The 13,720-nt window shown below is 37.3% G+C and overlaps 1 protein-coding gene across 2 annotated transcripts in view; it reads left to right on the top strand.

Annotated features, from left to right (window-relative positions):
• The window catches only part of ZYG11B (zyg-11 family member B, cell cycle regulator), a gene marked incomplete at both ends in the record, with an annotated part of 70,338 nt that overhangs the window by 7,508 nt on the left and 49,110 nt on the right, over positions 1 to 13,720 (top strand). Inside the window, one exon of one of the 2 annotated variants that reach the window (XM_079698304.1) lies at positions 13,422 to 13,484. The exons of the other annotated variant lie outside the window; for it this stretch is intronic. Within the exon in view, the coding sequence (XP_079554430.1) occupies positions 13,422 to 13,484 (63 nt within the window). The remainder of the gene's footprint in view (positions 1 to 13,421; positions 13,485 to 13,720) is intronic. 2 annotated transcript variants of the gene reach the window in all.

Here is a 13,720-nt window from a genome sequence, read left to right on the forward strand (position 1 = left end):
TAGTGAGCACACAATGTATCAGATGATATACTAATTAATCTTTACAGTTCCATGAGGTTGATGATGCTTTCTCATTGCACAGTTAAGAAAACTGAGGCTTTGAGAAATCAGGTAACTTTCCTATAGTCATATACCTAATAAGTGACAGAACAGGATTCAAGCACAGGTTTGTAACCAACCGCTAAGTCTGTGCTACTTCAGACACCTTCCCTGTACTCTATGAGACTGTAGGAATATAAACTGAATACAGGCATTTAAAATATTTGTACCGTTGTTTCCATTATAAAAGTAATTCATATTTATTGAATATGTCAAAGGGTATATATAATTTTATGGTTCTTGATCCATATTGCCAAATCGTCTTTCCACAAAGCATTTGGAGAGTATCAGATGTTGGTGGCATTCTGTGTTTAGCATTTAGATACCTTTTTAACATTGAAAAGCTTGAGACACGTGACAGGAATATGCTTTTAGAATACATCAGTTAGGGGAAAAAACCAAAAGGCTGGTAGAAATTAAGTATTATTTTAAAGTGATACTGCACTCTTAATTCTAACAGCATCTACTGTGCACTGAAAGTGTACATTTCAAGATATTATTGTGGACAGAGCATACTTGGTATGCATGTAAATTTGTGGACTCTTCACTACGCTTAAGGAACCTGCAGTTTAGGCCCCGCTAGTTTATAGTGGTCTTATAGCGCTGCTGCAGCCACACAGATTGTACTGCACAAATCAGGTGGCAGCTGTACATATGGCCAGCAATGGGTCTACAAAGATCCTGTGTACTTGGCAGCATCTAGCACATAGTGGGGGCTCAGCAAATAGTTTTGCATAGTATACTAGGATTCTTAAGATCTAATTCTTTAATGAGCTAATCATTTTATGAGAAAAAGTTGTTGCATTTCCTGCTCAGTAATACTGAGCACACATGCTGTTTATCGTGCCTCTAGTTTTGCTTACACTGTTACTTTAGCCTAGAATGCTGTGCCCTTCTTGATTATTTAACCTTCAGGTGTCCCCTTAAACCCTACCTCCTTGTGAAGCCTTCATTTACCCTCAGGCAGCCTTGGGTTCCTCCTTTCTTGTTTGCCTCCCCTGTACATTGTATGCGCTTTGGTTACAGCAGTTACCCGGTGGTGGTGGTATTTTTGTTAAGGAGACTGGCTCTCGCTCCAGATTATGAGCTCCCTGAGGGTAAGAACAGAGTTGTATTTTTTCAGCTTCATGTCTTAAGCACTTGGCATAATGAGACACAGTAAGTAAATGAATATTTGTTCAATGAAAGAATGTGTGTATTTTGTAGAGAAGTGCATAAGGTGATGTTAACTGAGATGTGAGTCATGAAAAAGGGGAAAAAAAGGTGAACACTCTGTACAGGTCCCCTGAGGGGAAAAAGAGTTTTGATGGGTAAGAAATTTTGGATCAGATAGTTTCTCTTACTAGCGTTAAGTGATACTTTTGACCTAGGATAAACATTTCTGTCCAGAAGAGTTCATCAGAAAGAGTTGGGGAAGAAGCCAAGTGATTTCAAGATGAATTGCAAAGCAATATCCCTTTGTATAAAAATTTGCAAATTATTTGTCTATAATTTGTGGAGGTATCCTTCTGGAGAACAGAATATTTAAATACAGATAGGAAAGAATCAGTGACTGGTAAATGTAGAGGGGTGGTTAATTATACATTTTGTTAGCTCTGTATACAGATCTTTTTTCTTTTTTCCTATCTCCAGTTCTCCCTCGTGTAAACACTTTTCTTAGCTCTCAAAAGCATCTTAATGCCTGTTCAATGTCATATTCTCCTTTTCTAAGGGCATTTAAAAAAAGTTTCAATGTTCTTAGTTACGTAATATCAGTTATATTCTTTTCATAGGCCTTTTAACCTATGGCAAATCGTTTTATCTCTCTGTGCCTCCATTTTAAAATCTCTAAAGTAAAAAGGTTGTATTAAATCCTCTCTGTGATCCCTTCCACCGCTTAAAAAAATGTAGTAAGATTCTAGCATGTTAAAGGTAAATATTTTAGTAAAGTAGATATATTCTATTACCTATAGTACTGTGGAATCAGAGCATGCCACTTTTTTTTCTTTCTTTCTTCTTTATAAATTTATTTGTTTTATTTTTGGCTGCATTGAGTGTTCGTTGCGTTGGGTCTTTGTTGCTGTGTGCGGGCTTTCTCTAGTTTTGGTGAGTGGGGTCTACGCTTCGTTGCGGTGCTCGGCCTTTTCATTGCAGTGGCTTCTCTTGCTGTGGAGCACAGGCTCTAGGTGCACGGGCTTCAGTAGTTGGGGCGTACGAGTTCAGTATTTGTGGCTCGCGGGCTCTAGAGTGCAGGCTCAGTAGTTGTGGCACACGGGCTTAGTTGCTCTGGGGCATGTGGGATCTTTCCTGGGCCAGGGCTCGAACCCGTGCCCCCTGCATTGGCAGGCGGATTCTTAACCACTGCACCACCAAGGAAGTCCCAAGCTGCTTTTATAGGTGTTAATTTTGTGTAAACTCCATATATTACCCAATTTTTCACACCAGAAACCCTTCATTCAATTATGTTAATATTTCCATGGTACTTCAGTATTTTAAAGGCACGTTCATACACATCCCATTTATTCCTCACTGCCATTTTGTGAGGTAGTCGAGATGGAGGTTTAGCACTGGTTTTACAGATAAGAAAACTGAGAAGTTAATTTATTTGCCTAAGGACACACAGCCATTAAGTAGCAGAGCCAGGACTGACTGCAAGCCCAGTGCTCTTTCCATTATTAACCGAGCTTCTCTGTTTACCATATTATATTTCAAAACTAATGCTAGAAAAAAAAAAAACAACTAATGCTAGTAGTTTAGAGGAAAATAATGCTAAAGTATATCTTTGAGTTGTTGATTCCTATGATCTGCTCATCTGCTCAGTGATTACTGACCTGAATTTTTGTTTTGTTTCTTAGAATAGCTTTATTACATGAGCTAAGATGGAAGGGAAGGGGATTTGTTTACCTTTGCAGGCCTTGATCTTTTTTAGATAGAAATCTAGCTCCTTGCCCTTTAACACACAGCCATTTGCCACACTGCCCAAGCCTTGAAGTGACACATGCAAGAAGCTTGCCTTACCTGCATTTTTATTTGGTGTCTAGGGATCTCTGAAGAGTAGTTGGTGGTTTTTTTTTTTGGTGGTTGTTTTTTTTTCTGGCTGCGCCACATGGCATGTGTAGTCTTGTTTCCCTGACCAGGGATCGAACCCATGCCCCCTGCAGTGGAAGCACAGAGTCCTAACCACTGGACCGCCAAGGAATTCCCTAGTTGGTGGGTTTTTTTAAAAAGAAAAATAATTCCCCTCAGTCCATGCCAAATAATTCAAAAGATCTGTACCCGTGAGCACAATATATCTGTGCCTTTGGTGCTACCTTCTTGACCTTCTCCCTCATTCGTAAAATGATTGTATTTGGGGAAAGAGAAGGTAAAGGGATTAAATCAAATCTAAGGTTACATTAGGTGTTTATTCCTGGAAGTCTAACTTGGTTGAATCAGTAGTAAAAAATACAAGGGGAAAAAAAACCCCATAAACTAAAAAGAGATCTTCCATGGAATACTACTAAAATGAGGAATCAAAGATTGTTCCAGTATTGGAAGTTTCTTATATCAAAATGAACTCAAATGACATTTGTCTGCTTTCAATCCCATTGTTTAATTTCAAGGCTAGACTTGGGACTTAATATTTCTCTCTAGACATATAGTCTCTTTCTCTAGGAGCAAATAACTATTTTAAATACACCTAATAATAAATTTGTGCTTGACTGTTTATTCATTCAACAAACATTTAGTGCCCAGTATGTAATAGGCATTATTGTTGGCTCTGGGAATACAGCAGTGAACAAAACATAGTGTTTGTTCTATGGAGTTTATATTGTATAGTAGTAGCTAACATTTATTGAGCATTTAATATATGCCAGTCACTGTTCTAAGTGTCTTTCACCTAAAATTTATTTAATTCTGACAACAATCCTGTAATGTAGGTACTGTTATTGTCTGTATTTTACAGATCAGGAAACTGAGGTATGGAGAGATTAAGTATTTATGCCTAAAGTTATATTGTTTTATAAGTGGTAGAGCTGGCATTTTAATCCAGGCAGTCTGACTCCCAAACCCATGCTTTTCACTGCAGTGTTACATAGTCCTTCAGAGAGATGTCAGTAAAAAAATTTATTTCTAATACTGAAATTGTCAAGTTTGTAATCTTTGTAGTCACCTGGTTTCTGGTCCAATCTTTAGGAAAAAATCATCCAGGGTTACAAAAAAAAGGAGCACTTTCAGAGCCGTTACCTTCTATGGGAGGATCTGTCAGTCCTAGGAGCCTTTCAGGTAGGAGATGAGATTTTTGAGCCTGTCATATGAGTAGGAACTGAGACAACTACATAAAGCCAGGACCCTAACATCTAACAAAATGCCCACACCACACCGTTGGTGAAAATGTAGACTAAAAAATATCTGCCTGATGGTGTAGGGAAACACAGGAACTTATTTATCTTGACGTGGTCTCTGGATGGGAAAATTCTCTCTTGAGAATTTACAATCATGAACCTTCTGCCCTGTGTGTCTGAAACTTGAATTTATATAACTTGTGCAAGATCATGACTATTAAGTGAGAAGGGAACATTTACTGAGTAATTACTGTGTTAGGCATTGTGCTGGGGGCTTTAAACACATCTTTGCCCTTCATCCTGACAGTAGCATCATGAGATAAGTACTAATATTATCCCCATTCTACAAAGGACAGGACTGAGGATCAGAAGAGCTAGGTAATTTGCAGTATAACAGCGCTGAATTCAAATCTTGGTCCAGTATTCTTCCTGCTAAGCACAATGCCTCTGGAAGCATCACTTCATTTTTGTGCCTCAGCTTCCTTAACTGTAAAATGAAATTTGTAATATATTTCCTTTTACTTCCTTTTGCTTCATAAAGTTCCTTTTTTACTTCATAAAGTTATCAAATGAACTAAAGGATGTGAATTTGCTTTATTCACTGTAAGCTACTGTTACTGGCATCATCTGTAAAGTGTATTTTTCCTTTTAATTAAGCGAAAGAGAGACCTCATTATTCAGCAATTTTGAAGTCCACAAGGTCTGTCTTGAGAAATTAAGGCAATCTGAATACTTTTTGTGTCAGATATTTCCTGAAGTAGTTTCATGAGAGAAATAAAATGAATTTTGAGATAAGTTACCATCTAGTAACTTACTAATTCATTCAACTATTAATTTATTGGATGCATTTTTGAGAACTTTAGTTCCCAAATATAAAAGATGCCTGGGGCTTCCCTGGTGGCGCAGTGGTTGAGAGTCCGCCTGCCGATGCAGGGGACACGGGTTCGTGCCCCGGTCCGGGAGGATCCCACATGCTGCGGAGTGGCTGGGCCCGTGAGCCATGGCCGCTGAACCTGCGCGTCTGGAGCCTGTGGTCCGCAACGGGAGAGGCCACAACAGTGAGAGGCCCATGTACCGCAAAAAAAAAAAAAAAAGATGCCTGATCTATGAGGATCTATTTCATTTTTTATCATACCAGCAACAGTGGAAGCCCCAGTCTCCTCCAACAGTAGACTACAATTGCAATATGTAGTCAATTCTCAGTGTCCCCCACCTTCCCACTTGTTAGAAATAAGTAGCCCACTGCTCAGAATGCTGAAATGCTTCTTTGTCATGACCCTGGCAATATAGTCACAGAATGAAGCTTTTAAATATATAAAACAAAGCAACCAACAAATTATATAACTAAGTCACAGGGAAGTGACTGAGTATGCCTCTAGCTGAGTATTGCATAGATGACTAAATACTTCAAGGAAGGAGAGTATAAGAAAGAAAATTTAAAATTTAGGAGGATTAAAAGAAAGCCATGAGAAGAAGGTTAGGAAGAGCTAATGAGTATCAATGTATGATTCCTCAGAGACTCCTCATGAAGAAGTCTGCCTGATACTTGGAAGTGTTGCAAAGCTCCTACTAAATATGTACGATACAAATTTAGTTTGTTGGAATTCCAGTAATTTCTTGGAAGAGAGCTTTGTAATCAGTGCCTCAGCAATGTTGTCTTGAGTTGATAGTAGTTTTTTTATTGTTACTAGTTTTTTGAGTTTTTTTTTGCGGTACGCGGGCCTTTCACTGTTGTGGCCTCTCCCGCTGCGGAGCACAGGCTCTGGACGCGCAGGCTCAGCGGCCACGGCTCACGGGCCCAGCCGCTCCGCGGCATGTGGGATCTTCCCGGACCGGGGCATGAACCCGTGTCCCCTGCATCGGCAGGCAGACTCTCAACCACTGTGCCACCAGGGAAGCCCTGTTACTAGTTTTGTATCTTAATTGTGAATTATCATTGATTTAACTTTATTATTAATCTAGTGTGTGGTGATATAAATTTGCATTAATAGAACTTTTGACATAAAATTTTCCAAATTTAGACTTTGACAATGTATTGTTATTCAAATAGGAAACATCCATTTTATTGTTAAAGCAGATGTCTGTAAAAGTCCCTTGTAGTGATATTTTTTTGTTAATATGGTTCTCCATTGGAACTTGGGAACCAAGAGGGATGGGTAGCCTGTGAGGTTTTTTGCCCCACTTAAGTGGGCCATAGACAAAAAGCATTTGAAAACTACTAACTTTCCTTGAATTCATAGTCTTGAGGGGGAGATGGCCATCTAAACAAATAAGTCATACAGTGGCTAATTGTAATAGAACTATATACAAAATGTAGTGTGATTAAATCTGTGTTTTGGAATATGAGGGACAGCTTCCTGGAGGAGTGGACATATACACCAGCTCTTGTAGTGTGAGTAGCAATTTGATAGATGGACAGGTAGGAAAGGGCACTCTAAGGAGAGGGGACAGCATATATAAAGAAGGGGAGGCATAACTACCACTGGTAACATTCCTTCTCTGAACCTCAGCTTCCTCAACAAAAATAATCTCTTTTCTCCTCACTTCATAGAGCCATAATGATTGTTTTGAAAAGGCTTTATAAATAGAAGTGCTAGACAGATGTTTAATGATGAAGGTTCTCATTATTACTTTTTTTTTTCTTCAACATTTGAAAGCCTTCTGTGTCTCCCCTAGGTGGTGTCATTTCAAGACCTCTCCTAACCTCCTTTCAGCTTAGTTGTTCTTTTCTTCAGTGTTCTTTTTTTCTTTTGTTTTGTTTTGTTGTTCCTTCAGGGTTCTGCTTTGTGACATCTAAAGGCAGGAGCAGAAGAGCAGATATTTGTGTATATACCTCGCTTTAATAGCAGGAGACATTCTTTAACTGCTTACGTACAGCTATTTAAGCTGTGTTCCATGTAGTTTAGAGCAGTGTCATAATCCATGGAACATAATCCTGCAGCCAAAAGTCATTTTGTCATAACTCAAAGTCTTTATTTGCAGATTTTTGAACATTGTAAAATAGAATAGAATTCACAGATGTGCTTCTTAAAATTCCCTTTTTATTTCCTATGTACTTCCCTTTATACATCATAGCTGGTCCCTTGCCTTTCCCCTGAAAACCCTGCCAAGACTCCTTTTCCAACCCAGTCCACCATTATTAGATGGTAAAACCTCTGGAGAATGTAAGACTGGGAAAGGGTATAGGAGCAGTGGTAAGAAGTTACATTATGGCCAATTTAGGTAAAATAAAAGTGTGTGTATATAAATACACAAGCACATGTTTTCATTCAAAATTAAGATAGTTTTATTGAGTCTAATAAAAAATGTCTACTTTTACTAGTTTGAATACATATATTATTGAAAAGTATGGCTATCATTGATTCAATTGACACTGATTTTTGGTTATCTTGTAATATTTGAAAAGCAGAAACATGAATATAGCTTTATTTACATTTCCACAAATTTTTACTTTTGTCTTTTTTCATTTTTAATAATTTGATAATTTAGAAAACTATATGAAACATTTACGTAAGCCATGGAACATAGTAAACAAATATCTAAAGACCAGCGTCGAACTTAAGAAATAGAAGATAACCACTGCCATTTTTTCCCTTGTGTGCCCCATTCTTCTGTGCCACTTCACCCACCCCCAAGGTATCCAAGGTATTCACTACCCATTTTTTTTTGGGGGGGGGGGCGCCTTGCCAAACCTACGCCTCCTGCATTGGAAGCTCGGATTCTTTAACTACTGGACCACCAGGGAAGTCCTGTCAACCATCCTTTTTTATTTTAAATCTTTCCCTTGCTTTTTTCTATAGATTTATCATAACATATTGTTTAGTTTAGAGGTAGCTTTTTTTTTTTAGAGGGAGCTTTATAATCTTCTGAAATAACTTTTCAGACAATATCATTTCCTATGCCTGTATAGATGTTTAAGTGAAATCCTGCTGCACGTACAGTTTTTATTTTGCTTAGACTAACTTTATTCTTAGCATTTTACTGTCTTTAAAAGTTATTCAGAAACATACATGTTGCTATGTAATTATCTATAGAGTTGATATACCATAATTTGCTTGCCATTTCCCCCGTGTTTTAGACATTTCTATATGTGGGTTTATTTTAGGGGGGGTCAGAAAAACTGTGATTAATCCCTTTGTGTAAATACCCTTGTTAATATCTCTGATTATTTCCCTTTGCTTGTTTTTTTTGGTTTTTTTGGGTAAATTCTTAGATGAAGTACTAGATCCAGAGACTGGGTGTTTTTAAGATTGTAATTAAGTCTTTTCTATCCAGAAAAATTGTGCCAATTTATACTTTGACCAGTAGTATTTGAGAGGACTAATCTGGGTACACTTGATTTGAATGATTCACAATGTCAGGATTATATCCTGTCCTAGAAAACACTGTGTTAACCAAAAAAATTAAATAAAGGGCTGTGCTGTTCTTTCAGACTGGTGGTGTTTTTGCTGTTTTCCATAGGATATTTTTTCAGCCATTGTTCAGGGACCATGTCATTCTGCCTGCTGTATATGTGATAGTTAATTACAGGGCTTAGTTATTGCTTCTGATCACTTCCCCTGAGAATTTATCTACTCTTATGACTCCACTGTCACCAGTAGGGGATGATATTTTAATCTGTATATTCAGCTGAATTCTCTCACAGAAGCATTATTAGTTCCTTTTCTGTACTTGCCTAAGCAGGCAGACTTTCCACGGCCTTAACAAATTCCCCTGAAGAAATAATTCCTTGCCTTGTCTTCTTATCAGTCTTGTCCTTATCAGTCATGTGACCTCATGGGAGTATCAGTCTTGTCCTTATCAGTCATGTGACCTCATGGGAATATTAATTACTATTTCATTTTTTATTTTTATTTTCTAACTTTTTATTTTGACAATTTCAGACTTATAAAAAGTTGCAAAAATAACACAAAGAATTCTCATATTCACCCAAATTCCCCAAATGTTAGCATTTTATCCTGTGTGCTTAACTGTGCTCTTTATACACACACACATTTACCCCTGGTTAACTACTACTTTAAATCATGGAGGTTTTTTTTTTTTTTTTTTTTTTTTTTAAATCTCGACTTCTCCTTCCTCTACCCTTTTCCCTCCTTCTTCTGAGCGGCCTATATGGGATAGGAAAAAGGACATGATATTTGGAATTAAATACTTTGGTTCAAGGCCCAATTCTGCCACATTTTTAACTAGGTGAACTTGGGTACACTGTTCTTTCTGATCTCCAGTATCCTCATATACAAAATGGTGTCTGTTATACCAGCTCCACAAAACTGTTGTGATGGCTAAATGAGCTAATGTATGTCAAAAGTATGCTGTATGAATGCTGGTCAGTCCTTCAGAGAATACTCGTGTATCTAGTACAGTGCCAGGCATTGTGCTAAGTACTGGGGATTCAGAAAAAATCAGCATCTATTTCCTATTTGGTCACTTACTGTATTTTGTCAGTTCTTCCTTCGAATTATTTTTCACTTTTGATTTTTTTTCCATTTTCTTTGCTTCTACCCTAATCTATAGCATTATCACCTCATGTGTGAGTCACTGCAACAACCAGCAGGTCTCCAAGTTGTTTTTTTGGCATTTATGTCAGTGACAAACTAATAATTGTCCTGAGGTATGGTACAGTATAGTGGAAAAGATATGGACTTCATAATCAGTAGACCTAGGTTTGCATCTTTGCCCCACTTCTTACAAATACTGTGACTCTGGGCAAGTATCTTTACCACTATTCTAATTTGAACTCGTTCTTTTTTTCTTTTAACAGGTAAATATCAGGGAGTGTTTTGGCTGCTAAGGATATACAGAAAGGGTTAATATGTTCCTTGAACTTGAACAGCATCATGGTCTAGTGGGGGAGACAGATACAGTCATAAGTAACTATGGTGTAACATAGAATTATAAAAGAAAACTAGCTTTGGAGTCAGATATAAAGGGCAGCTTATGTAGTCATAAAAGCACAGACTTAACTCTAGAATCAGATTGCCTGGGGTCTAATCCTGGCTCTGGCACTTATTAGCTGTATCATCTTGGGCAAATTAATAAACCCCTTAAAGCCTCAGTGTCTTCATCTTCATAGAATGGGGATACTGATAGAACTTACAGAATTTTAATGAGAAGTAAATGAAATTATATATGTAATGTACTTAGCATAGTTTATTGCATATAGCACATAGCATATGTTAACAAATAATGAGCCCAATAATTATGATTATGATATTATTATAGTATAGTGGCTTAAGAGCTTAAAAATATAAGCTTTGGGCTCATTTTTGAGTTGGAGTTCCAGTTTATCAACATGCTAGCCATGTGTATATGGGGAAGATATTTAACCTAAACCTCAGTTTCCTCATTAAAATGCATATTGTAATGGTGCTTGATTCATAGAATCTAGAAATTGAAAGAGCTCATGTATCTAAAGAGCTCTGACCCAGGACCTGAGACATAGTGTTTCATGAATGATAACTCTTGTAATTTTTATTCTCGCTCTGCCATCTGCTGGCTCTGTTATCTTTCATAGTAAATTAATCTTTCTGAACCTTAGTTTACCTACTTTGTTCAAAACAAGGTTGTCTGGAAGATTGCAAGTATATATAAAGTTGCTGGATTGGTGCCTGGTACCACACAACTGTCATTCAGTACATAATAGCTAATAGTTAATGGTGCAGATTAATTACCCAGGTGCTGAGGGTCAAATTAATTCTGCCCTGGAAATTAGGAAAGATATTCACAGAACTGAATGTTGAAGGATGTGTGAGATTTTGCCACATAGAAGGACTAATCTAAAAAAAGGCTCAAGAGGTGTGAAAGTGCCTGTTAAAGTGCTTAGGAAGTGATGGTAAATAGTAGGTTGCTTTAGGGAACACACAGTTTAGTGTATCTAGTAGGTAGCATGTTTGGAGGGAGAAGGGAAAAGTGGAAAATGCGGCTAGAAAGGAAGGTTGGAGCCAGTTAGTAAAACGTTTTGAATACCTTACTAAATCGTTTACATTTTATTCTTTAGGTCTCTGTTTTTCCAACTTCTAACAGCAGAGGGAACTAAATTAGCTGTGGGATAGAAAAGGGAATTACTTGAAACCAGTGTTACAAACAGGAATTTCTTGGTAATCTTGTGTTTTATCTTAAAATTCATGTAGTGTTTGCCTTTTACATAATATATTTGTTTCAGTACAAAAATATTTTAAGTTATTTACTGGTTGCAAAACTTGATTCCCTCTCCCCCAACCTCCCATACTCTCATCCCCTCAAATAAGCTTTGAGTGTGTTTGCTATTCTAAAATGTGCCAAGTTAATACTGTAGCTTTAGTCCCCTGGCACACCTCTGCTAGGAACCCCTTGAATGTGTTCCCAGCATGAGAACTGTGCTTACAGATGATATGGAGCCTTTGAAATTTTTTTTAGGAGAGTGATAGGATAAAAGCTATGCAGTGAAGAGCTGGGTTGGTCCAGATTGAGTAGAAGCCATTTCAACTAATTAGAAAGAACTTTCCTGTTTGTTCTTCCTAGAAATTATTTAGTCTTTGAACTGTGTTGATTTCCTTATGATCCAAATGAAATCAGACTTGACCTTCTCTCCCTTCTGCTTTTTTTTAGTAGGAACTTTGTTTTTACTTTGCCTAGGGTATGCCTAATTGGTGAAGGGAAAAATCTCTCTGAGCAGGAATTTCCAAGAGATGAATTGTTTAGACACGAAATTCCAGCTTCTGCTTTGTCCTTTCTTTGTTAGTCCTCCTGTGCTGCTGCTGTGTGTTTAAAAATAAGGGGAATTCCCTGGCAGTCCAGTGGTTAGGATTCGGCACTCACTGCCATGGCCCGGGTTCAATCCCTAGTTAGGGAACTAAGATCCTGCAAGCTGCAGCACGGCTTCTACTACTACTACTACTACTACTACTACTACTACTACTACTACTACTACTACTACTAAAATAGGAAATACTGATCTCTCAATACTTCTGTGTTAGCTTAAAGTACTGGAATTTGGAGAGTCACAGATGGCAGTATAGTTTTTGGATTAGATCTCAGATAATCTGAGTACAGTTCTAGTCCTGTCCCTGGCTTGATATATAACGACTCTGTTTTCTTCTTTAAATGGAGATGATTATCCTTGTTCACATCACAGACCTTTGAGTATCAGGTGAGATAACATATTTAGAATTTGTATATAAAGTTTAAAAGGTAGTATATTATGGTGGATAAGGGCATAAGCTCTTGGAGCTACATTTCCTGGGTTTGAATCCTGCCTCTGACCCTTACAAGCTCTGTGTTTCCAGACGCACTGCCATTATTCCAAGTTCTTTGGTTCCTGTTTTATCTCATTGAATCCTCACAGCAACTTTATGAAGTAGGTATTATTATTATCTACATTATAAGATGAGAAAACTTAGGAGCAGAAAGGATAGGTAACTTGTGTAATGTCACACAGTTAGTAAATGAAAAGTTGGGATTTGCACTCTAGCTACAAAGCCCAGGTGGATTAACTATTAGGCACATGTACTTCCCAATAGAAGAGCAGCTGACTAGAAAAGTCTTATGCTTACTAATAGGAATTAACATAGATATAAGGGAAAGTTTTCTTTGGAAAGGAAAAATTTGTGGGGTCTAAAAACCTGTTTTTGTTTGTGGACATATTTTATCAATTGGAAAAAATTTTTTAGAATGATTAATTAAATATTATAAATGTCCATATGTTACTACCTGGGTTTGTTCTGTTAAAACGACTTCTAAAAATTATGTACTCAGAAGGTTTAGATGTCTCCCCTCTGATAGTTACCCAACTTTCATTTATTTTCTCTTTTGTAAAATAAATAGATCATTTTGAAACTTACCAACGGAGGTCAGAGGGCATCTTGTTTCATCTGGGTGATGAATTTTAGACATTTAGAAAGATGGTACAATGAAGAGTAGAAAAAGCAGAAAGAATTCATACTTACAACACAGGAAATAAGACAGAATAGGCAAAGTCCTGTGATGCAGAAGTTGAATTTGAAGAATTACTTCCTCTGAACTTTTTCTTATGTGTCCTAGCTACACCTAGCTGCAGAGGATACAGAGATATATAGTCTTTGTTACAAGTGGTCCTGTGCCCAGGTAAAAATAAAAGGTTTTATTAACATAGAAGAAAAGAAGAACAAGTTTTAGGGTTGGCAGCTCACAGTCTCTGCTTCATTGGGCCAACCATTTAACTTTTGTGAAGTCTGTTTCCTCATCTTAAAAAATAATGTCTTTGTTGTCCATCTTACTCAGTTATTACAATATCAAATGTGTCAATGTGAAAGCGCTTTGTAAACTGTGAAGTATGTAACCATTTTAATAACTTTAAAACA

The sequence above is a fragment of the Hyperoodon ampullatus genome (genome assembly GCF_949752795.1).
Source record: "Hyperoodon ampullatus genome assembly, chromosome: 2".
NCBI lineage: Eukaryota > Metazoa > Chordata > Mammalia > Artiodactyla > Ziphiidae > Hyperoodon > Hyperoodon ampullatus.